The following is a 25,332-nucleotide window of genomic DNA, read 5'->3' as shown; positions in this document are numbered from 1 at the left end:
CCACACTGGGTGGAGCCAGCCGCAGCAGAGGACTGCCCGCCCTCACCCACGCCATTCTACTTTACCCGAGGAAGAGAATGTCTACTTTACCCGAGGAAGAGAATGTCCCCGCTGGATAGAGAGTCAGAGACCACCGTGAGATCCCGTGAGAGTACTTCTGCACATTCCCTGCCAGTGGCACCTGATTCTTCATGCCCACCCCCAACCCCGCCCTTTCTCTTCAGCCACAGTTAGCAGAATTTGGTGTCTGACTCACAGGGCGCCCGGGAAGATTAAACAACGCTGTGTGACCTGACAGCTTGACTGTGTCGCGTCAATACTGTTGGCTTCTGCGTCCCCCGTTGGGGTTCCACCCTAAGGGGCCTCTAATAGCATACGAGCGCCTAGCATGGGCAGCAGGAGATTCATTTGGGGTCCAGTAACCTGGGCTCGTCGTCATGATCTGTTGCTTAATCTATAAGGCTGGCAAAGGCCGTTTGTTCCCTGCCTGTGAGTGTTGGGCTGTGTATATGTTTGGTGCCTGTGGAGGCCAGGAGAAGGCATCAAATCCCCTGGAACGGGAGTTACAAATGGTTGAGAGCTGTCATGTGGGTGCTGGGAATCAAACACAGGGTCTCTGGAAGAGCAGCCAGTATTCTTAACCAATGAGCCATCTCTCCAGGCCCCTAGCAAAGAGTTTGTTCTTTTTTTTTAATTTTTTTTCTGTTTTCTTTATTATTTATTATGTGTACAGTGTTCTGCCTGCATGTACACCCGCAGGCCAGAAGAGGGCACCATATCTCATTACAGATGGTTGTGAGCCACCATGTGGTTGCTGTGGATTGAACTCAGGACCTTTGGAAGAGCAGGCAGTGCTCTTAACCTCTGAGCCATCTCTCCAGCCCCTGTTCTGGGTTTTGTTAAATTATGTTTATTGTATCTGTGTGTGTGTGTGTTGTGAGATATTTGTACACTATGTGAAGATGTATTGCTGTTACTAGTGTAATAAAAAGTTGAGTGGCCAATAACTAGGCAGGAGGTGTAGCTGGGACTTCTGGGAAGAGAAAGGAAGAGGAGGGGGCATCAAGATGCACAGGAGATGTCTGGAAACACGGAGAGGAAACAGGGGGTACGAGATGAAAGGGAGGTAATGCCATGTAATAGATTAATGTAAATGGATTAATGTAAGTTAAAAGAGCTAGTTAGTAATAAACCCAAGCTATAGACTGAGCTTTCATAATGAAGAAGAAGTCTCCATGTCATTATTTGGGAGTTGGTTAGCAGGACAGAAAAAGACTCATTGTGTGTGTGTGTGTGTGTGTGTGTATGTGTGTGTGTGTGGAGAGAGAGAGAGAGAGAGAGAGAGAGAGAGAGAGAGGACAGAGGACAGAGGACAGCTCCCAGGAGTTCTCTCTTACCATGTGGGCCCCAAGGATGAAGCACAAACACAAGTCATCAGTCTGAACAGCAGCTGCCTTCTCACTCAGGAATCCTCTCTTTGTGGATCTTGTTTGTATGAATGTGGTTTTGTTTGTTTGTTTGAGACAGGGTCTGTCTTAGTTAGGGCTTCTATTGCTGTGAAGAGACACCATGACCACGGCAACTCTTATAAAGGAAAACATTTAGTTGGCGCTGGCTTACAGCTTCAGAGGTTGATTCCATCATTGTCGTAGCAGGAAGCAAGGTGGTGTGCAGGCAGACGTGGTGCTGGAGAGGTCGTGGGGAGTTCCACATCTGGATCCGCAGGCAGCAGGGAAAGACAGCGACACACTGGCCAGGCTTAAGCATCGGAGCCCTCAAAGCCCACCCCCCAGTGACGCACTTCCTCCAACAAAGCCACACCTACTCTAGCAAGGCCACACCTCCTAATAGCGCCAGTCCCTATGGATCCATTGAGTCATTTCTATTCCAACCACCACGGCTTCATTATATAGGCCAGGCTAGCCTCAAAATTTCCATCTGCCTGCTCCGTTTTCCGAGAACTGGGTTGCAGGCATCACTACGATGCCTGACTGCAGAATGCTCTTCTATTCTCCGTGCTTTGATATCAGGGTAGTGGAGATGGGAGTGGGGATGCACATTAGAGCCTCTTGGCACAGCAGCCTCGTAAATTTTAGCTGCATAAACAGAATATATCCCCTGCTTTAGGTTTTTTTCTATGATAGGTAATGTCTTTCACATTTTACAAATAAAACATGACCATTTTATTTATTTAGTTTTATTTGTATGGGTATTTTTGTCTGCTGGTACACATGTGCACCACATAATGCAGTACCTGGTAAGGCCAGAAGAGGGCATCGGATCTCCTGGAACTAGAGTTACAGACACTTGGGAGCCACCATGTGGTTGCTGGGAATTGAACCTGGGACATCTGGAAGAGCAACCAGTGCTCTTAACCACTGAGCATCTCTCCAGCCCCCAAAACTTAATCATTTTATCCCTTTTCTCATTCCAGGTGGCATGCAATTCTCCACGAATATTTGTCATATTATTATCCACAATATGCTCTAACTAAAAAGTTTATTTTTAGCTGGGTGGTGGTGGCGCACGCCTTTAATCCCAGCACTCGGGAGACAGGCAGGAAGATCTCTGAGTTCTAGGCCAGCCTGGTCTACAGAGTGAGTTCCAAGACAGCCAAAGAGTGTACACAGAGAAACACAGTCTTGGGGGGGGGGGTGCATCAAAAAACGGTTTATATTTAAGACAGCTAGATCCGTGGGCAACTGAGGAGAGGGAGCCTGAAATGGCCATATCCTATAGCCATACTGATGAATATCTTGCATATCACCATAGAAACTTCATCTGAGATGGATGAAGCTAGAGACAGAGACCCACATTGGAACACTGGGCTGAGCTCCTAAGATCCAAATGAGGAGCAGAAGGAGGGAAAACATGAGCAAGGAAGTTAGGACCGCGAGGGGTGTGCCCACCCACTGAGACGGTGGGGCTGATCTAATGGGAGCTCACCAAGGCCAGCTGGATGAGGAGCATGTGATCAAACTGGACTCCCTGAACGTGGCTGACAAGGAGGGCTGACTGAGAAGCCAAGGACAATGGCACTGGGTTTTGATTCTACTGCATGTACTGGCTTTGTGGGAGCCTAGTCTGGATGCTCACCTTTCTAGTCCTGGATGAAGGGGGGAGGACCTTGGACTTCCCACAGGGCAGGGAATCCCGACTGCTCTTTGGACTGGAGAGGGAGGGTAAGGGGGATAGGGGGAGTGGGAGGGAAATGGAAGGAGAAGAGGAGGTGGAAATTTTTAATTAAATAATAAGAAAAGAAATAAATAAAATACAAAAATAAGCAAGAAAAAAAGACTGTGCCTGGAAGTGGCGCCACCTTGTGGTCATACTGTTAATACCTCCAACTAAAAGAAGTTCTTCATTTGTCCTTTGTGTCCTGGACTGAATGGTAGGGTCCAAGCCTTCCTCACCATCCACAGGTGCAGAGGGGCTTTTGAGAATTTTCAACCCTTTCTTGGTTGCTCCCGGCCATGGTGAGCTTCCTCTATGAAGGAGGCTGGTAATGCCATGTGGAATAATGGGACAACAATCTTAGGAAGTCATACCCCTGCTCCAGCCTCCATGCCTGGAGACACAGAGGACAAAGACAGCTCCCTGCTACACAGAGGGAGGAAGTCAAGGTCTGCAGAGGTCATGAGTCCCGCTGGAAGCTGCCTTTGCAGAAGATGCAGTGGGGGTCACCTCCACAAAGACAGGCAGGTTTAACCATGGACACTGTCTAGGTTCTTTGGAGACAGGATTTCTCTGTAAAATAGTCCTGCTGTCTTAAAACACACTATGTAGACCAGGCCAGCCTCAAACCCATAGAGATGTACCTGCTTATGCCTCCCAAGTGCAGGGATTAAAGGCGTGCGCCACCACTGTCCGGCCCATCTAGGTTCTTAATAAATATCTGTCCAATAAGTGAATGAATGCATGGACAAACTATCTGTCCAGCCACCTGCAGTGCGGGCCAGTCATTTGTTCCCCATGGTCACAGCAGCTGACACTCCCTGCGGTGTGGCCTAAGGCCAGGTACTGTGCCCAATTTGCCATGTGCACTGACTTCCGGCACCCTCACCCTCTCCCTGGGAGTAGACTTGGACGTGGACAATAGTTTCCACTCTACACGTGGGAACACTGAAACTCAGAGACCTTGTGATCTCTCAAGATCACAGTTAGAAAGTAGCCTAGCCAGGATTTGAACCCAGGCAGTGCAGACCTTCCCAGAAGCTTGGAGCAGGGGAAGGAACGCTAGCTGGTCCCATGCAAGGTTGGGAAACCAACTCGGGCAAACCAGCCATCTTGCCTAAATTGCTCATCTGTAGAGATGCTAAAGGCCTTCGCTGCTTGTGTAACGGGGTGAAGGGCTGCAATTTTATTTGTGGGTTCTTTTAGTGGTTCGGTTTGAGCTTGGTGGAAGCAAAACTCTGAAAACCCTATACATACATATATACATACATTCATAAATATACACATGCATTTACACACACACTTGAAGTAGACATAGCTCATGAGAGTTCTCAAATTCTGCGTTCTGCTGGGTGTGATGGCACACACCTGTGATCCCGGCACTCTTGGACCTGAGGCAGGAGGACCATGAGTTCAAGTCCACTCTAGGCTACAGAACAATATTCTCCAAAGATGGAGAATGGGATGTAGCTCAGTTGCTAGAGCTTGCCTAGCAGGCATGGAGCCCTGGGTTCAACCCCCAACACTATGTAGGTCAGGCATGGAGGCACACTTGTAATCCCAGCACTCAGGAGGTGGAGGCGAGAGGATCAGAAGTTCAGGGTTATAACCTGCCTAGGCTAAGACCTGGTCACACACAAAAAATTGTTTTGTCCTATGCAAAAATGAGAATCTGAGATGGATTCCTAGAACCTAGGTTTTCAAAGAAAAATCTTGAGGTGGTAGTGGTGGTGCGCTCCTATAATCCCAGCACTCGGGAGGCAGTGGCAGGTGAATCTCTATGAGTTCGAGGCCAGCCTGGTCTACAGAGTGAGTTTCAGGACAGCCAGGGATACACAGAGAAACCCTGTCTCAGGTGGGGAGGGGGGCTCTTGTGAAGAAGGGAGGCAGGTAAGGGTGGCTTTCCACCAGGCCTGAGTATCTGAGTGTGACACCTGTATTCACACAATGAAGAAAACCAACTTGTAAGAGACGTTCTCTGACCTCTACGTGAACACCATAGCATACACCTGCCTACACACACACACACACACACCTGGTGTGCTGGCATGTGTTTATAGTCCCAGTGCTGGGGAACTGGAGACAGATGGGTTCCTGGAGTTCAGTGACCAGTCAGCCTGGTGAGTTGGTGAGTTCTATCTAAGTCAATAAAAGACTTTGTTTCGGGCGGTGGTGGCGCATGCCTTTAATCCCACCACTCGGGAGGCAGAGGCAGGCGGATCTCTGTGAGTTTGAGGGCAGCCTGGTCTACAAGAGCTAGTTCCAGGCCAGGCACCAAAGTTACAAAGGAACCCTGTCTCGAAAAACCAAAAAATAAAAATAAAATAAAATTAAAATTAAAAGACTGTCTCAAAAACAAGGTGAATGGCACCTGAAAAAAGTTACTCAAGGTTGTCTTCTGGCCTCCACATGTGCCTGTGTACCCCCATGCACAAATACACACACACACACATGCACACATACATGCATTCCCACATACACACATGCACACATGTGCACACACACACAATTCTTTCTCATTCCTGAGATCTGGCCGCTCTCCCTGACAAGACTAACACATCCGACCAGAGGGTGCTCTTCCTTGGGCCCTCCCGACCCCTCTCAGATGGCCTCTCCAACCTCACTGACCCTGGACAACTCGCCCCTGGGCCCACCCACCAGCTGGCCTGCTACCTTCAGGCCCTTTGTCTCCAGCCTTTTGAGTCTTTCTGGCACGCATCTCTCTCTCTCTAGCTGCCATTCAGGACCTGCCAGCAGCCCGGCCGCCACCTTCTCACCTCCTCACCGAATTAAGTCTCCACACTCTAAGAAGCAGCCCAGAGAAAAGATACCTGCAGTAAGACAGCTCTCAGACTTGAGGCACAGGACTTCAGAGGTGCAGTCCCGGGGACCTCTAAGCACAGTTATTGCTAGTTTTCTGACTGCCGTGTAAAAGTGACATCAGGAGATCTGTGAACTTCTACCAAGTCGGGTGTGCACCCACAAGTCATCAAGATGCACCCACAATTCGGGATGCACCCACGATTCGGGATGCACCCACGAGTCGGGATGCACCCACGATTCGGGATGTACCCACAGTCTTGGTGCCCGACTCAGAAGAGCAAATGAGAGCGTTCCCCCACTGGTTTACAAGTGCTTGGGCCACCAAACTTGGCATGGATTCTGACCCAGATTGCCTGGGTTTGATTCTTGGTGGCATCTAACAAGATGGTCCTGGAGAGATGACTAACTCCCCTGTACCTAAGACGCCTTGTGCACAAAAAATAAGGACTAGATCAAAATGAGACTGAGGGCTAGGCAAGATAACTATGCAAATGACCTAGCCCAGGGACCACCCTTGTAACCTTTGATTTTAGGATTCATCTGTTTCCTCTTCTCCTGGGCTTGGATCAGGCTGGTGACATGTACCAGGGCCCTGAGAGTAAATGTGACCCAGACATGTACTGGGTGACTGAGAGTAAAGAGATGGCCAGAGGGACCCCAAGGGATCAAGTGTCCAAATCTAATTGTCCAGGCCCAGTCCCGTGTGAGCAAGGCAGAAACGCACACAGGAACCCAAGAGAGGAGGTGAGCCAGACACGGGGCCAAGGCAGGGAAGCGAGAGAGCCAGATACAGGGAGGAGCTACAGCAATAATTAAGGTCAGCCACACTGGCTAGACCAAACCCAGTTCCGGTTCCTGCATCCACAACCGCCTGGATCAACAATCAGCCCACAGGAAAGAGAGTGGAGGCATTGAAGGTATTTATTCATGAAAATACTTGGGTTCGGGGGAAAATGGGCTACTGGTTACAAGCTTGAAGGCTCTCGTCAAACAGCCATGGGCTGGGGCACCCCCAAGTAGGGGGTGAGCTAGCAGCCCCCCCGGACACAAACAATGGTGCCCACACATCAGAGACAGAGTGCTCTTCCTCACTACCTGCCCTGCCCTAGGGTTAAAGTGCAGACGGGAGGAGAGGGAAGAATGGGGAGCTAGAGAAAGTCAAGGTCAGCAGGGGCCCTACGCGAGGGGCCTCCTGTCCACTATGATCCCAGGTGATGGAAATCAACGAAGCATCACCTTGTTCAGAAAGACCCGCCCCAACGGGTGGGACTGGCTGCTTCTGCATCCCAAAGGGTCCAGAACATGGCAGGCACAGTGCTAAGATCTCTGGAGGGAGAGAGACAGGAAGGATGGGCTTTCTTCTTCAATGATGCTCTGGCACCTGAGTCAGGGGGGATCCTGCCCCAGCCTGACCCCTAAACCACCCCAACGAAGGGGATGCTTTCCTGGAGGTGGGAGGTGAAGGAGGCCTACAGGGGCTGGAGGACAGTCTTCCCAGCTCAGACCCTCCTGCAAAGAGGATGCTGTCATGGTACCCACCCTCTTGCCCATCCCTGGGGATCCTGCCCCATCAGGAGTTGTGTGGACCCTGGCCTGGGCCTGCCTGTTTGAGGGTCTTGCTCATTCTCAGCAGCTCAGCCCACTTCCTCTCCATCCCAAGGACCCATCTCTAGAAAGCGAAGCTCCACACTTCACCTTCCAAAAAAGAGGCCTGAGAATGTCTGCTTCCTCCCCCCATCTTGCATATATTAAATTGTGCAGCTTAGCTACAGCCCCTCCCTTCGGATCTCTATGACAACCGGGCAGCATTCCAAGTCCATCCAGTGCCAAAGGGGGTGGGGGGGACTTCCACCTCTCCCCTCCCTCTTCCCTGGAGGGTGGGACCCGACATTCCACAGGGGACAAGAGGGGAGGAAGAGTTGGAGGCCCTCAGTCCTCAGCCCCCTCTTCCTCAACCTGAGGGGCTCCAGGAGGTTCTTCGGGCTCAGGGGTCTGGCCACCAGGGTGGGGGTGGGGGTGCGGTCCAGGCTGGGAGCCCTGTCCGTCTTCACCCTGCACGTAGACGCTCAGGCCCTCGTGACTGGGCTCCTTGCCGCAGGCCTGGCAGCTGCAGTGCACAATCTTCTCCACCAGCTTGTCCACCCTGGGCACCTCCTCGTGGCCGGGACACTCCAAGGTCACCTGGGTGGGGCAGAAGGAAGGGAAGGGATATTTGTTCTGGAGGCTTGGACAGGTGTTAGAGACTCCAGTAATAACACATCCTTGGAGACCAAGAATCCCAGAGTCCACCTGCGCCAGCCCAGTGTGTCCTGTGGACCCATGGGGTGGAGGGTGGGGGTGGGGGGATGGGGGTGGGGGGGGTGAGCTCCTGCAGGAACTCCAATCTCATCTTCTTACAGGCATCCCTGCCCCTCCTACCCATTCACCCAGGCATGGGGGTGGGGGTCTTAGCCTGTAACAGTGAGTCGGGACTGGAGGACTGCACTGTTTGTAACATGGGTGGGGCCTCAGGAATATCTGCGATCCGCTACAACCCCCCCTCCCCCCCCGTGTGTATTCCCAGCAGGAACCCTGCAGCTCACACAGCAATGAAGCGTCAAGAAGTACCCCAGGCCTCCTGCCTGCGGCAGGCCAGGGACTGAGAACCTTACTCACAATCTCCCACATGGACTGGGCCGGCATGCAGGAGTCACAGTGCACCAGGGACTCTGTGGACTGCGGAAAGGTGTTGGGGACGCTGTAGCTGAAGCACTGTCCCAGGCACGCCCTGCGGGATGAAATGGCCCTGAGCCTGGATCTCCAGAGGGGAGGCAGGAGTGGACCGTCCTGGTTTTCCTTCCCCGCCCCTCGGTCCCAGGCTTCACCCTCTCCCTCCCCCAGAGCCCCACCTGTTCTGAATGGACTTGGCCTCACAACCGCTGTGGCCCACAATCTGTGTGATGTTCTTGGCCTCGCACCAGGCACTCTTGTCCGGAAACAGGGCCAGCTTATTGATGGGTGGTGGGGCAGCCAGCAGCATGACAGGGAGGACAGCCCTCACCAGGACCCAAAGCATGGTGCCCGTGACGTCCAGAGCCCTGGAACTGAGCACAAATGGCAGAGTAAGGTGCAGGATAGCCCAAGTTAGGTGCTGGGGAGCAGGGTGTATTCCAAGTGCGAGTTCTGGACCAGCTCTCCACAGACAAATTTATTTATTTATTTATTTATTTTTTTTTTTTTTTGAAACATAGCCTCATGTAGGTCAGGCTGGCCTCAGGTCTGTATCCAAGGATGAGTTTGAACTCCTGGTCCTCCCAATCCCACTGATGGGTGACAGGCAGGTAGCACCATGCCCAGCTCCAGGTACACTAACAGTCAAAAGGAGCTAGCTGTACGTAACACCGCACCCGATGGCACGGAGCGACTGAACAGTCCTCAGTGGGATAGCAACTAGTGCCAGGTTAGGCATGTGCCTCAGTGGTACAGTGTGTGCCTGACTTGTGCAAGCAGGGGCTCTGGGTTGGATCCCTCATGTCATAAATCCAAAGTGATCCTGATTACAGCCTCAGAGGAGGCCATAGCCCATGCCTCCTAAAAAGACACTGCCTCGCAACCTTACGCCACTGAGGCAGATATATTTCTTCTTAGGGTTCCCCACCAGAGTGTCCAGCCACCAGAGATCCCCACACGTCTTTACCCCCAGCAGGATCCTAACCCCAGAGTCAAACACAAAGGTCTCTGGTTCAGGAGTAAGGCACTAATTCCAGAGCTGGCCACAAGATGGCGGTGCAGGACAGCATCTGTGTGTATAGGAGCCACTCAGAGGGGGACTTCTGTCACCTTCCCCAACTTTAGCTTCTGTAGGCTTCACCCCCTCTCCCAATCAATCCCTCACACACACACCTCAAAAGTAGTGAAGGGGGTTTCAGAGAGACCTGAACAAAGGGAAGTACTTATAAAGGCAGGGTGTCCCCAAACCCCATCTGAAACAGGACACTGGAGAAAGGTATGTATGTATGTATGTATGTATGTATGTATGTATGTATGTATGTCTCTGTCTGTCTGTCTATCTATCTATATCTATTTACCATATATCTATCTATCATTATCTACCTATCCTTATCTATCTATCCATCTATCATATATATATATATATATATATATATATATATATATATATCATCTATCTAATGCTTGGTGACCCTGGCACCTTCAAGCCTCAGTTTCTCCACCTGTAAAATAAGTGGCACCTTCAAATCTAGTAGTAGTGCATCAGAATTCTCTGGGGACTTAAGAGTGAAAGCTTTCGGATGGGATGAGAATCACACTTCTACAGCCTTAGAGGAAGTCACTGTCCATGCCTCCTAAAAAGACCTGATAGGCAACCAGACAGGGAAATACCCCAGCTTGGACAACTGGGAAATGTGTCTTAGTATTGTCCCAAGAGGGGCCTGGGTGAGCTTGAATGGGAGAGAGAGGAGAGGGGTGTTTCCACCAGCTCTCTGGAAATCGGGAACCAAGAGTGGGGAAGGCTGGCTCCTCTGGATGTCAGCCCTGCCCTGGACCTACCATCCCCAGAAAGAGATGGGGGTGGCCATGACAGGCGTTTTGAAAACTGTCCAGGGAGGTGGCAGTGGAAGGGACAATGTCTGCAGTGAGAATCCAGTGGGCTGAGGGAGAAGACTGTCAGGGAGGGTAGAGCAGCCTTCAGGCTCGTTGGGCAGGGCCCCAGCTATTGCTCCTCTCTCTGCAGAAGTCTTGGTCCCTGGAGATGACCTCTGCCCCTGGCTTGATGGGGAAAGGGACAGTTGGGGGCAGAACTGGACAGTGTGCCCGGATCCCAGGACTTTCTGCTGTGATCCACACTCAGCACACACTCCCGACTCACCCATGAGATCAACGACAAAACCCACATTTTTAGAATAAGCACATCCCACAGGGACCGACTGGACTCGTTCCTGAGCGTAGGCAACAGCCCCAGCATCCAGCAGGCCTCCTGCTCCTGATAGGCCTTCTGTCTACCCTCAAGAACTAACCTGAGCAAAGGTGTGACCACAGCCTTCTAAAGAGCTCCAAAGTCCATCGAAGACCAGAGCTCTGGACCCTCCCTGCGCTGAACGGGCCCCTCCAGACACCAGAGAGATCCCTGAGTCTGGGACACTTTCGTGGCAATGAAAAGCAGGGAATCAATAAGACCCAGGCAGGACATGAAGCTAAGGTCTTGGTAGGCACTGGAATTGAGATCTGAGCTGTAGCGACAGTAGTCAGGAGATGGGCATGTGAGTCTGCCTTGAACCAGCAACCAGGAGAGATGGAGGTGGAGGCTGCTGAAGTCAGGACTGGCTCAGGGGGAGCCCAGCCTGGAGCTTAGCCATGAGGCTACCTGGAGACAGGACAAGGGGACATTTCTAGAGTGTCACTGGCCCAGAGGTTAGGCCCTGTTATTAGACAGATCTTGTAGAAGCTGAGAGGTAAGGTAGATTGCCTCAGAAGGTCACCTCCTTTATCTTGCTTTTCAGAGGCCCCAGCAGGCACAAGCACAAGGGCCAGTCATGCCCCTCAGAAGAGTGGTGTACCCCAACCCACCACAACCTGACCAGAACCTGGGGCAGAATGTTGCAATCACCCTAGACCTCCCCAGATCAGCAGCTGAAGCCCCAGTAGACTGGACACCCCCTGCCCCTGGAGTCTGGGGTCAGAAGTCTGCAGCCTAGGAGCTGCATGCCTGTGAGGAAGAATCCATCTCTCATGGCCTCCCTTGGCTGAAAAGAAGGAACGTGGATCCTTTCTAGAACTAAAAAGCTCCTATAACAGCACCCAGCATCCAACACCCAGTATCCAGCTCCTAGCATCCAGCATTGAGCACCCAGCACCTCGTATCCAGCACCCAGCACCCAGCAGTTAGCACCCACCCACCCAGTATACAGCATTCACCTACCAACACCAGTTCCTATCTCTGGAAGATGAATAAGGCTGGGCAGTGTCAGAAGGGAGGTCAAAAAGGTATCATTAGGAACCCCTCTCCTCAAGCCCTCACACCCTGCCCAGAGGCCATGATGCCCTCCCCACCCTTGGGTGGGCTCCTTGCAGGCTTAATCTTCTATTGATTTACCCTTTTTGTGTGTGTCCTCAACCCGCAACTCAGCTCCTTTCTGCTTAAGCAACAGTTGGACTTTCCTTCCTGGGCCTTGGGAGCCTCACCCAGCTCCTCAGAGCTTCCACCCTGAAGGTCACACAGAGTGCCAGGGCAGGACAGAAGTGAGCCATCCGTCAGACCAACACCCAGGCTCTGCAGGCAGGGTTTGTCAGTCCCAAAGCACTTCCAGCAAGAGAGACACCATGCCCTCCTGGGCCACTCATTCCCCATAGCTGGTACTCCCTGTCTGGGGGCCTTCGAGGACAGGGAAGCAGGAAGGCCACACTCACTCCCTCCAGAGCTCAGATCCCACAGGGAAATGCAGACATGCCTGAGTGAGCGGGGAGGAAATTCATCATTCTGGGTTGAGCAGAGGATGGTGTTTGGGTAATGGTGAAGGTCGAGGGAGGGCGCTCCTGGCTGAGGTGACTGTGGGAGCAAAAGCCGACAGAGGGGATCACAAGCGGCAGCCCCATGGCCTCTCCTGCCTAGCAGGGAAATGCTGGTCCTAGCAGCACGTCAGCTCACAATAACTCCACTGGATAGGCCCTGTCTCCCCCACTTTCTACTTGAAGAATGGAAGCAGGCCGCAGCTGGGATTTAGATGAGTTTACATGTCCTGACAATAGGAAAGCGAGGCCTGGTCATGAACAAATCAGGTGAGCAGCAGTTAGCCTCACAGATTGAAGGTGCTGAAGAAAGAGAAAGATAAGGCAAGAGATGGGGAGAGGTGTCCGGGAATGGTGGTATGGAATGAGGAGCTGGAACAAGATTTGGGGTACCGTAGGGGCAGCTTTCCGGTCCATGTCAGAACTCTGGTGCTTAACCATTGCCTCATCTGGAACCTTGCTCCACAGACCAGAATTTGAGCTCCGTTCCTGGCTCCCTAAAGGTCAGCATGTGATCATGGCGGTACCTGGTTCCTGGATCTGGGTACTGGAGGGAAGTGTCCGCTGAGTTCAGTAGCACAGTGGAGCACATACAGATGCCCACCCTGGCCACACCTCAGACCTGGGGGTGGGCAGGATATTTCTGGTGACCCTATCAGGGCACCTGCTGGATTATGAGAGGCACAGCCCTTCTCTCCAGCTCCCCATAGGCCTTCTTGTGCCTTGCCTTTTCCAAACTGCCGCCATTCATACAGAAAGGAAGCCCCCACAGGGCAACACCCATGGGCTGACCCCTGTCTTCACACACAGGTCAAGAAAAGGCCCGACCTATCTCTCCCAGGCAGGAAGTACTGTGGTAGCTTCCCAGGCCCTTGACTCACAAGGCCCTTCAGGAATGCCAGGGGGTGGGACTGGGAGCGCACAAGGCTTGGCCCACAGCACACCTGCCAGGCTCCAGCAGCCGCCCTGAGGCGCTCACCAGAATCATAGAAGTGCCTGGGCCTAGCCTGCAAAATCAAACCACCAGAGCCCGGGCTGTGGCCTGAAGGGGCATCTGTCTGTGTTCCCCGCATGACTCTGAGGCACAGCCATGTTAGGAGCCGTGTGTGGTCCCAGATCCCCAGAAAAATGGCCTCCTTAATGTCATGGCTGACAGGAGCTCTCGGTCCCACCACTGGGGTCTACCGCCTGTAACAGGTGTTCTAAATGCTCTGCGGACCTAACTCTCAAGGACAGTTGCCACCAGCACCCACCCGCTAAAGCCAAGAGGTGACCTGTGTTGAAGGAACAATTGATGCCTATTTCCTCTTCTTCTTCTTTTTTTTTTTTTTCAACTTTCCAGAAAGGGTTTCTCTGTGTAGCCCTGGCTGTCCTAGAACTCACTCGGTAGACCAAGCTGGCCTCGAACTCAATCTGCCTGCTTCTGTCTCCTAAGTGTTGGAATTAAAGATGTGTACCAAGATGCCTCCCCCGCCCCATTTCCTCTTTTGCTAACTCTGAAGAGTCGGTCATCAGTTTCCACCGGGACTTTCAAGGTAGGCTGTACCACACTACACCCCCAGTCTTACACACACACACACACACACACACACCTCCCTCACACACATATACATACAATCTCACACACATGCAGGGAGGAGGAAATCTCCGCTCCCCACCACTACTGCGGGCTCAGGTTCAAATTTCAGCTCAGCCACCTGAAGATGTCTGTGCGTCTGTTTGGTTGTCCGCAATGTGGAAAGAGTAAGTAAAGCAAGCCCTCTCGCCTAGGCAGCTGTGAGTTGACCTGAGGAGTCGGTAAGGAAGGCTCTGGAGAGGTTGTCACTGTGGGGTTACAGCTCCAGAAAGTCACCGTGAGCGCAGCTTGGAGTCACTTAGCCATTTTATGTTCCTTCCTCCAGATCTGGTTTAATCCCCAGTGTTTCTCAATCTGGGATACATCTGCCACCATAGGGATTTCGGGGGATACCTAAATCCTTGAGTTGAAACTTAAGCAAGCAGCAAGATGGCTGGGGACAGTTTCACAAGCTGTCAAGTGTCACCCAACACGCCTGCTTGCCAGAGCAGAAGCTGGGGCAAGACCTGATCCAAACTCTACCCCTTTGGAAGACAGCAGCCCTGAGAGTGCACCCCCACCCCCACCTAGCTATAGAGAGTCGGGCTATGCCTGGTGCCCACTGCGCATGCGGCTGGTGGAGAGGGTGTGGTGCTTGTGGCCGCTGCCCTGGGCTTGGGGATCAGTAGGGTGGGGCAATCCTCCAGGTCTTGGAATGAGAGCAGGGACTTCCTTGAATGGTGCAACAGAAAAATGCTGCTGGGGAGGGGGCAAAGCAGTCTCCAGCCCGAGGTCCAGCTCACATCAGTGGGGCCCAGCTCTGGGTTCCTGGGTGCTGAGGGACAGGGGCTGTCTCAGGATGCATGGCCTAGGGGCAGGGCTGCTCATACAGACCGTGTCAGTGACCTGTGCTTCACCTCCGTAAGCCTTACACTTCCCACCTGTGAAATAGACCTTGGCTTAGCCTGGGAACATCTGGCTTAGTAGATTCCCTTGGGGAGAGTCTGGCTCCAGTGTGCTGCTTAAGGCCACAAGGATTCCATGACCCCAGGAGCACCACAGGGTGGTTTTCCTTCCTTCAGCGCCAGGGCAAAGCATGAACCAACTGTGCAGTGGGTTGATACCCAGGGTCCATCCCATGCCACCCAGGCCTACCTCCTAGTACCAGGCAGCTCCTCCTTCCGGCTCTGGGTATTTCTATGCAGGCAGTCAGGCCCCACAGACCAAAAAACAGTCTCCAAAACAAACGCACGCTAACTACCGGCTGTAGGGCAGGCTTTCACATCTGCTCAACAGAAGTTCCCCTCAGACCTCACCAACAACCCTACCCACCCCACAGCCTCCGACCCCTGGGGTTGCCAGCAGGAGAAAGGAGCTGAAATTTCACTTTAAAGAGGCTGTACCCCCGGCTACGGGAAAAGCATCCACTCCCCTGCCTACCCCTTCAACACACAGGCCCAGGAGAGAGGTCTGGCTTTCAGGGAAGAGTGGAAAGGGGTGGGGGTCACCAAGGAAACGCCCCAGCCTTGTCTCTTCTTTGGCTCTCACTCAAGGCAAACCCGCCCAGGCAGTTCCAGCATCCGTGGGAGTCTCGGGGGGCTGGCTGCTTAGAGACAAAGAGTGGGGGGCTGCCTGTTGACAACTTACTTCCCCACTCTCAGCCTGTGCCAGGAGGCTGTTTTCCTGGGGTGTTCCGAATTGCAGGCTGGTGGCTTCCAGCTGGGCAAGGACCTCGGAAAGCCTGGAAATGTGGCCTTCTCCCTTGATGCCCGCCCGCCCGCCCCCACCCCACCCCACCCCACCCCACCCCAGTCAGGCCAAGGCAAGCAGCTGCCCCCTTTAGTGACGCTTGTAAAAGATCATCGCCTGGCCCGGGAGCCAGAGCCGGCTGGAGGGCAGGTGGCCGGCAGCAGAGCCCTGCGGTGAACACTGCCTCATTGGGGTGGAATGCTTACAAGGCTCGCTATAGCCCCTGGAAAGGCTAGCTAGCTCGGGCGCTCACGCCTGCTTCCCCTCTCCCTCTCTGCCCCTGCGGGGGTGAGGGGGGGGGGTGACACCAGACAGACTTTGGGGCAGTCAAGAGGAGAGACTGGGGACTTTCGTGGTGCCAGAGAAACTTTGCACGAGTTCTACTGGGGGACCGCGCCTCGGAAGCTGGGGCGGGATGCTTTGATTTGAAGTTAGGAGGTCAGGGAGGCGCTCAGTCACCGAGAGAAAACACGAAGGCAGAGACATAAGCCCAGAGAAAGTGAAAATCGAGAAACGAGGGGGGACAACGGGAGAGACTGAACTCCTGAAAGAGCGTGGGGGCGGAAATGGAGTGGTGGGATGACGGAGACCTGCGGATGGGAGACAGGGACCGAGTTGGGGGACCAGGATAGAGCCAGTGGACGAGCGAGCCCAGAGCCCGAGCGCTGCCCGGCACCCGCCGGGCGACGCTCTCCCTCCCACTCTTAGTCCAGGCGGTGAAACTCCTACAAGAAACGGAGCCCCGGGGCGCGGCTGGCGACCGGCTCAGGACGCCGCCGGTGCCCCCTGGCCACCCGGGAGCCGCGCCCACGTCCCCAGCGCGGGCTATCGGAGGCGCCGGACCGGCCGCTGAGCTGCGCGGCGCCGGGATCGCGGTCTGGCGAGGCGCGGAGAGGAATTGCGGGGCTCTAGGGACGTTTTGGGGCGCGGTAGCAAGGGGACCCCGGCTACCCCGCTCCAGCTTGCGGGCCCGGGCGAGACTTACCGCGCGCAGCGTTAGCGGGGAGCGCGGCGCGTCCTCCTGGGGGTCCTGGGAGGGGGTTGAGGGCCTCGGGGGTCACAGACCCGGGGTCCTCGGGCTGGGGCGGCCCCGCGAAGCTCGGCTGGGCTGCTCTGCTGGCCGTCTGCGGCCCCGGGCAGGCGCGAGGCGCGGGGGAGCGGCGGGCCGAGCGCCTCCGACGTCAGGGTGTCTCAGCTCCAAATAGGGAGCGAGGGCGGGGGCAGCGGCGGCGAGGGGAGGGACGCGCGGGCAGGGCGGGCGGGCGGGCGAGAGCCGCTCCCTCCGCGCGCGAGCAGGGGCGCCCAGGCCGCGGGCCCCACTCTCCCGACGGCCGGAACAGAGATGAAAGGGCACGATCCAGGTGCCCGGCCGCTTCGCAGGCTTTGATTCCCCTCCGCCAGGCTCTTCTGGACTGTCGGGTCTTGCCAGGCCTTGGAGTGACAATAGCGGACAAAACTTTCGACACTTGCTGTGTAGCGCTCCAGCCTATTGGGGTTCCAGCACCAGCAGCCTATTCGAAGCTGTGCCCAATCTTCCCTCAGGAGGCTGGGTTCCCATCTGGGATGTGTTCCTTGCTCCTTGACCTTCAGTTGCCTCCAAACAACTTAGCTGGAGCATCCAGACAAAGCCAAAAGCGACTCGCTGTCTCCTTGAAGAGGGCACAGTGCAACTTCCCTAAGGGAGGGGCTACCTAAATCCACTAAGGTGAATCGCACTGGTGTAGCCTGTTCCAACAGAATAAGAGGATCTATCTGGACTGGGGCTGTAGCCCAGTTAGCAGAGTGTTTGCCTAGTATGCAGGAAGCCTTGGCTTCTATCCATGACTGGGTCCAGCTCCAGCAGTGCCCACCCAATTCCCAGGGTCAATCAAACAGCCAGTTCCAGGCCACCCTAAGAAGAGGACAAAGGTAGTGTCCTTGTTCCATGGAGGTGACAGCCCAGAGCATCACCGAGCAGGATGGTGAACATTGGAGATCCATCGGCATCAGTCATCCATGCCTTGTAGTTAAGGAGCTCAGATGGACTCGGCCCTGCTCAGCTGATGTTTTCAGGCATGAGGCCGGGGGTGGGGGAAGTGGGGGAGTGGAGGGTTGGGGGTGATGGTGGCAAGGAGGCCTCCTAGTGGCCTAGGGGTAATGCCACGGCTGTCCCAGGCCCTCTGCTCTCCAAATCAACAGCTCTTATGCTGTCCTTAGTCTACATTCTTCCCCCCCTCCCTCCATCTTCATTCAGTGCCTTCGTCTACCAGGGTGGAAAGCCTTCCCAAGACCCGCAGGTAGCGCGCATGTCTTCCTTCTCCAGGTGTGATCTTGCAGCCTGGGATACTGCTCTTATGCTGCTCTCTCTTTAGGACGTCCTCCATCAGCCCCCCAAGGCAGGGCTCTTCATCTCATGTCAGTGCTACCTCCCATTTAATACATGCAAAGGGCCCAGAAACAGCTTAAGTTGCACGACCAAAAAGTTACACAGTAAGAGGCTAAGGTTTGGAGGCTGTGTACTACAGACACCAGTCTTGAGCATTGGACCATAGGAGGACATTTACTGCCAAAGCTTGCCAGCAGTGTCATTGTGGACCTTGGGCAGGATGGGAGTGGATGCTCACGTTCTCTAAGTTCTGTAAGAGCCCGCTCCTGCTCCCACCAGACATGGTGACGCATGCTTGTAATCCCTACCTTGGAAAGGCAGAGACTGAAGGGTCAGGAGTTCAAGGCCAGCTTTAACTGGCTCCATGCTAACTTGGGCTGTCTGAAACAAGGAGCGGCTGGTGAGATGGCTCAATGGGCTCAGTGACACCTAACCTAACAACCTGAGTTTGATCCCCAAGATCCACCGTGAGAGGAGGAAACTGACCCCTGCAAGTTGTCCTTTGACCTCCACAGCTGTGCTGTGGCACAAGTGTGCTCACAAACACACACTCACACAAGGAAAACTAAATCAATGTAATTTTAAAAGCAGGAAAAGAACCTATTCCCACACTGCAGGAAGCTAACTGCGGAGTAATTTGCTCATCAGATCACACGCAGCAGCGGCAGCAGCAGCAGCAGCAAAGAAGGCTGGAATCCCAGCCAGTGCCCTTGGCAGTGCAGCCCGGCACCCTCTCAAACACAGGGAGGTTCCAGAGCAGCTCCAAACCCCTACCCAAGGGCATGGTGTTTACAGCTGATTATATCTGCCTGGCAAAGACCAGGGATGGACAGGAAGCTACAGTGTGGGTAGGGGACCTAGAAAAGGGACTTAAAATTTTTTTAGCAGCTACCGTTTTATACCCAGCTAAGCAGTCTGTCTGTTGGGAATCTCATCTACTCTTTACCAGAATCCCTTGCTCCGTTGTACTAGTGAGGAAAAAGTGTTATTAGCCACTCCCTCCCTCCAAGATCATCACATCGGTAGTGACTGACAAAGGCTCGATTTGAATGCACAGCCATGGTCCTGTGCTCACCCCACACTCTTGGTTGCCTCTGAGCCCCTCCTATTGGGATGCTGCACCCCTGGGATCCAGGAGAATGGGGCCCCAGCCGAAAAGGTAGAACCTGTCAAGTCAGAGTCTTCAAGCTCCAGGAGATACACCTGGTTGGCAGCACAGCTCCAGCTGCCCAGGCAGGCCTGGCTGGCACAGGGCACAGGCTCATGGCCAGAGCCTGCTGGCCCCAGGCCAGTCTCTTGGGGCCGAGGTAATGCGGTGCCCAGAGCTGGAGCCGAGGGCTGAATGCTCCCTCACCCCAGCTCATTAGCAAACATCTGGGCTCGGGGAAAACGACTGATCTGGAATGTGACTGGGTTGCAAAGAGCTGCCCCCTCCAGGGTCCTTGGGGAATGTAAACTCCCTCCTGCAGGGCATGGGGCTTGAGCCAGCTGTTTCCTCTAATCCTGTCAGCCTGGCCTCCTTGGGGGTCCAAACCTCTGCAGCCTCCTGGAGAAAGAGGAGTGAAAGCAGCCAAAAGCCCTCCTTCTTGCTCAGGGCCCACAGCCTGAAAACATCCACAGAACCCCGGTCATCGCTGCGCTGATGAGAAGAGCCGGTGTCTCCCTGCATGATCTGTCTCCACGCTCTTCATCATCCACGGGCTCCGGGGCTCCGTGCAAACTATTCCATGCTTGTGCCTAGGTCTCTCAATCTGTCAAATGCAGTTAGGAAGAGCATATAGTCCAGGCATGTTGCTAGCATTCATTCATTCATTTAACGAATATTTATTGGGTCTCCTATGTGCCAGGCAGCTATGAGATATTGGGGACCCAACAATGGACTAAGCCAATAAAGACCCAACGTTCCAGAAACCTAAGAACAGAGAGGAGGAGGCTATAATAGAAAGCCAACAGATGGGAGGATTTCATGCTCGTGAGTGAGAACTAAGCGGGGATGAGTAAGGTGGTGGGGGAGGGGAGAGCTAGTGAGCCGCTTCCAGAAAACAAGGCAGAGGTGACGGTTGAGGTGAGATTCTGAGAAGGAGCCAGGATTGAAGGAGATAAATGGATGTGAAATGCTGGGCACAGTTCCTGGAGAACAGCACGTGCTCCATAAAATGAAAGCTATTTTAGGGAGGTTCGTATATACAGTGCAGCAGAGGCGCCGGACTCAGAGTCTCTGGATGGAGTCCAGGTGTGTTAGCACAAAGCCTCCCCGCCTTACTCCAGGGATGCACTTGCTGAGCCTCAGTATCCTCATCTGGCAATTAGGAACCTCAGTGATTTCCTGAGACACAACGGAGAGACACAGGCAGTTAAAGGCTGGGGGTGGGGCATCTTCTCCAGTGGTGTTGGCACTGGTAAGTGCGCTGATTCGAGTAGGCAGCGCTACTTAAATTATTGGGTCAGGTCAGGTAGTGGTGGCACAGGCCTTTAATCCCTTTAATCCCAGCACTTGGGAGGCAGAGGCAGGTGGATCTCTATGAGTTCGAGGCCAGCCTGGTCCACAAGAACTAGTTCCAGGACAGGCTCCAAAAGCTACAGAGAAACCCTGTCTCGGAAAACAAAAACAAAACAAAAAAATTATTGGGTCAGGATTGGAGGGGTGGCTCAGTGGTAATGAGTATACACTGCTCTTCATGAGGACCCACGCTGGATTCCCAGTACCCACATCAGGACACTCCCAAACACCTGCAACTCCAGCTCCATTTGAGGCTTCATCTCTTCAGGAACCTGCACTCATATGCCCAGGCCCCTCCCCCATGCAGAAATGATTAAAGCAATAAAAATATATGTAATGTGGGTCACAGAAATATATCCATACATACATCCATAAGCCATGAAAGTTGTAGGGAACCTACTGAGGAGGACAGATTCAGCAGGACGGGCAAGAAACAGGGAAATATGGTGAAGTGTAACTATGTATGAAATTGAGAACACTTTCTAAAAATTGTTCTGTTGTGCGTCGTGTTTTGCCTATGTCTGTGCACCACTCATATGTAGTGTACACGGAGGCCAGAAGGGGTCATTGAATTTAGTAGACCTGGAGTTATAGACGCTTGGGAGCCACCATGTGGGTGCTAGGAATTGAATCAAAGTCCTCTGGAAGAACCACGGTGCACTTAACCTGAGTCATCTTTCCAGCCCTGGGAATAAATGAATAATTTTGTTTTTAATCTTTAGACAGGATCTCACTATGTAGCCCTGGATGACTTGCGTTCTCTATGTAGACCAGGTTGGCCTCGAAGTGACAAACACCTGCCTCTGCCTCCAACATACTGGGACTAAAGACTTGTACCACCTTTGAATAGATAACATCGTGAAAGATCCACTGAGGGCCGTGCACGGGAAACAGCACGCGTGGGCTCTGCTGCCAGTGGCCGTGTTGTAGGAGTAGCAGCTGGCAACTGAAGTTCGAGGTGTCAGCCCACTGGGAGGAAAGTCCCTGATGGCTGAGTCTCGGGTAGGCAAGGACCCGAGATCACAGACTCCAGAATATCTTTTGCGTCTGCTGTGCCTTCTTCACATGGTTCCCGTTGCCATCTTTCTCTGCTATCTGGCATGGTGTGAATGGGTGTGGGAATCCCCACTCCCTGTAATGTAGTGTGTTTATCTCACGGAAACATCCTGTTCTACTGGGTATTTTTACCTGTAGATTATCTTGAAGATGATTTCTTAAGCTGTACCAGCTAACTGATAATAGTGTTAGTTTAAATGGAGCTTTGATGATTAAAAATATATACAAGGGACTGTCAAACAGCTAGAACCTATGGGTTTCACCTGAGGACCTGTAGAGATATCAAGTTCAGGTTAATGATTAAGGAAAACAATTGAGTCCCAGGAGCCAGGCTGGCTCAAAGTCTTTTAATCTTGATGTTGGGAGATGTGTTCACAGGTTTCAGAGTGCATCACAGCTGAAACGAAGCCTTAGGATGACCTCAGGTTAGATTAAGATGTTTTGAGAATAGCTTTGAGGCTAGGGATCAAAAAAGAAAGCAGCCCAGTTATTACTAACTGACGTACTTTCCTTGAGAGGATTGATTGGTGACCAAAAATAATGATTAATTCCTTGTACCGATTTCTGCCCTCAATCTCCTGATGAAAAAGCTATCGATGAGTGGGTATGCACCCTAAAGATTGAAACTAGAGCTGACTGATGTTTTCCATGTATAAACATTTAGGTTTGTGATTCCTTTAAGGTTCCTTCTAAGAGGGCTGGAGCGATGGCTCAGAGGTTAAAGAGCACTGATTGCTCTTCCTGAGGACTTGGGTTCAACTCCCAGTACCCACATGGCAGCTCACAACTGTCTGTAACTCCAAGATCTAACACCCTCACACAGACATACATGCAGGCAAAACTCCTGCACATAAAATAAAAACAAATAAATTATAAAATATTTCTTATAAGATTACCTTCCAAGGTAAGTAGTAAAGTGATTGGTCCTTCCTTTGTAATCAAACCTGCAGCCCGCCAGTGAAAAAACTGTCTGGGAAGACCATCTTGCATTACCACCTGCTAATCTGGAGCGAGTGGCTTTGGATAATCTGTTTTTCACCTGTAATACGTAAAACATGAAATCACGTAAGGGAGATGGAAAACATTTTTTTTAATTATTTTTATGTGCAAATAACTTATTTTATGTGCAGGTGTTTTTGCCTGCATGTATGTCTGTGTGAGGGTGTTAGATCTCGGAGTTACAGACAGTTGTTAGTTCCCTAGAACCTACACAAAAAACCCAGCATGGCCGAGGAGATGGCTCAGCAGTTAAGAGCACTGGCTGCTTTCGCAGAGGACCCAAAGTTTGATCCCCAACAGCCATATGGCAGCTCACAGCCACTTGTAACTCCAATTCCAGAGGATCCAGTGCCCTTTGTTGGCACTGCATGCGCCTGGACACACAAGCTCATACTGACACACACACAAAATAATAAAATAATAAAGCTAAACAAACAAACCAAAAAACAGAATTAGTCGGGCAGCGGAGTCTCCCAGCACTCGGGAGGCAGAGGCAGGTAGATCTCTGTGAATTTAAGGCCAGCCTGGTCTACAGAGTGAGTTTCAGGACAGGCTCCAAAGCTACACAGAGAAACCCAGTCTCGAAAAACCAAACCAAAATAAAAAACTATTTCTGAAAAATAAATGGACATTTAAAACAAACAGAATCTGAGGTGATTTCAAACTGGAACTATTTACCAATTTCATTTCAATGAGATGGGCCATTACCAACTTCACCTGACTTAATTGTGCCAAATCATGTTTAAACTGGTTTAAGTCAAATCAAGTTTAAACACAATCAAACCCATCCCAGTGTTTCTGAGGAGCACAGAGCCTGCTGAAGAGTCTGGGCTGTGGGGTCGAGGCCAAAGGCATTGTTGCATTCTTGCCCTCAACCTGATTTTTCTTAAGTTCATTCAGCTCCCGAAACCTGCCTTCATTCACGAAGAGAGGAAAACACTATTCTCTCACGGGTTTGCTATGGCACCTGGGTGTGGTACACGTGAGAACAGTAACTAGCCCGGGTGACACGCTCAGTGTTAACCATATAATCATCCAAGGCTTTGATCAAAGTGTGTAATGCTGGCTCAAACTGGCGAGACACAAGAGAAAACGGTGGTAATAAAAGTGAACTTTCTCCCCCTGCCTTCTCTCACTTTTTAAAAGAAAATTTTTATAGAGACAGGGTCTTATTATGTAGCCCAGGCTGGCCTGGAACTCAGAGATCCACCAACCTCTCCCTCCTGAGTACTTAAAGGTATTGCCACTAACTTTCTACCCTCTCTCTCTTCCCTATTGAAGGGCCTCATTTATCACACTTCCTCCAAGAATTCTCAACATCTCCCCCAAACACACACAGCTTGGGCTTCTGGCTCTGAACCCACAAAGTGAGGATCAAATAACCAAAACCTACTACCCTGGACTGTGCAGTGGCACAATTCCGACCCAGGCTGGAAGCTGTTTTACGGTCTCCGCATCTTTACCATTCTTTTTTCCTTCTTCCCATCCTGGCCTGGTACTGACCAAGTCCATGTGTTCAACACAGTCCGAAAGCTACGCAGGATTTCAGGACAGAAATCGCGGTGGTCTAGTTGAGTACGCACCACAGTGAAGCACAATGTGCGGGAAGGGTGAGGATGGAGCATTTTCCACTGAGCGGGCCGCCCTGGAACGGCTCACACTGCTCACCCCGTTTGTTCTCTCTCTCTGGGAACGTGCAGATTTCAACCCTTTCTGAAACAATCTGACCACCTACCTGTCCTCCCTACCATCCGCTGTCCAGGTGCTAAGGATGGAACCTGGGGCCTTGCGTGTCACTGAGCACCAAGCCCTGCCCTAGATGGTATTTTTATAAGCTTGTATTTAAGCTTGTACTAATAGCACACCCATTTGAGCCTCAAAGACTACAGGCTGGAATTTCCCCTGATCTCATTTACAGAAGAAACTGAAGTCTGGAGGCTAGGAACCTCCCCCTGGTGCCTGGCTGGTGAGGGATGGAGCAAGAGCTTAGGCCCAGGGCTTGACAGTCAAGCCTATAGGCCTGCAGTCCATTGTCCAGCCCTGACTCTCCGCTCCGCTCCGGCTCATCTGCCCTCTTCCTCCTGCTCTTTATCACGGTCCTATCCCACACAGAGCTGCTTTGCTTGCTGGACACAGACATCTCCCCTGCGCCTGTGCAGGACCACATTGTGTCCTGACACCATTCACTGGTGTCAGAGTTGAAGTGGCGCTCTCAGCACACTTGAAGGAAGTGGTGATGGCTTCCAGATGAGCTTATTATCCTAAATTTAACATTTTTTTTTCGGCACTTAGAATTTCCACTTTCTCCCTTCCACCCCTGTGCGTTTATGCAATTAGAAAGCATGCAACAGGAAACCATTTGAGTCTCAGACCAGTCCGGAGGAAGGCAGCCCCAGCTCTGTGGACTACATCCTTGTGGAAATACTCTGCAGAGTTTATTTGGACAGGCTCAAAAATAGTCCTTCCAACAATGCAATCAGACTGAACCATGACAAGTAAAATCCAATTATGGGTTGGTTACATTAAAAAAAGATGTAAACAGAGGTTTGAGAACCAACAGCAAAAACAAAAGCCATCTCCTTCACCCCAGTGTCTGCTTCCTGCAGG

The 25,332-nt window shown here is 52.4% G+C and overlaps 1 protein-coding gene across 1 annotated transcript; it reads right to left on the bottom strand.

The window, feature by feature from the left end:
* Positions 1–6,900: 6,900 nt before the first annotated feature.
* Positions 6,901–16,992, bottom strand: Nbl1 (NBL1, DAN family BMP antagonist). Its single transcript, XM_057784389.1, has 4 exons — positions 16,791–16,992; positions 8,886–9,080; positions 8,653–8,764; positions 6,901–8,178 (listed from the first exon to the last, which is right to left on the bottom strand). Exons 2-4 carry the CDS (start codon positions 9,050–9,052, stop codon positions 7,927–7,929), a joined length of 531 nt encoding a protein of 176 aa, XP_057640372.1. The 5' UTR covers positions 9,053–9,080; positions 16,791–16,992; the 3' UTR covers positions 6,901–7,926.
* Between the last annotated feature and the right edge of the window lie 8,340 nt (positions 16,993–25,332).

This window comes from Chionomys nivalis, chromosome 11, assembly GCF_950005125.1.
Source record: "Chionomys nivalis chromosome 11, mChiNiv1.1, whole genome shotgun sequence".
NCBI lineage: Eukaryota > Metazoa > Chordata > Mammalia > Rodentia > Cricetidae > Chionomys > Chionomys nivalis.
Note: the sequence above shows the minus strand (reverse complement) of the source record. Positions and strands in the feature narration are given on the sequence as shown.

Excerpts from the sequence above, each read along its gene's own strand:
- Nbl1 (XM_057784389.1), bottom strand. The coding sequence starts at position 9,052 with ATGCTTTGGGTCCTGGTGAGGGCTGTCCTCCCTGTCATGCTGCTGGCT. Across the intron at positions 8,765-8,885 it reads GCCAAGTCCATTCAGAACAG|GGCGTGCCTGGGACAGTGCT; the intron begins GTGGGGCTCTGG and ends TTCATCCCGCAG. Across the intron at positions 8,179-8,652 it reads CCCAGTCCATGTGGGAGATT|GTGACCTTGGAGTGTCCCGG; the intron begins GTGAGTAAGGTT and ends TGCCCCACCCAG.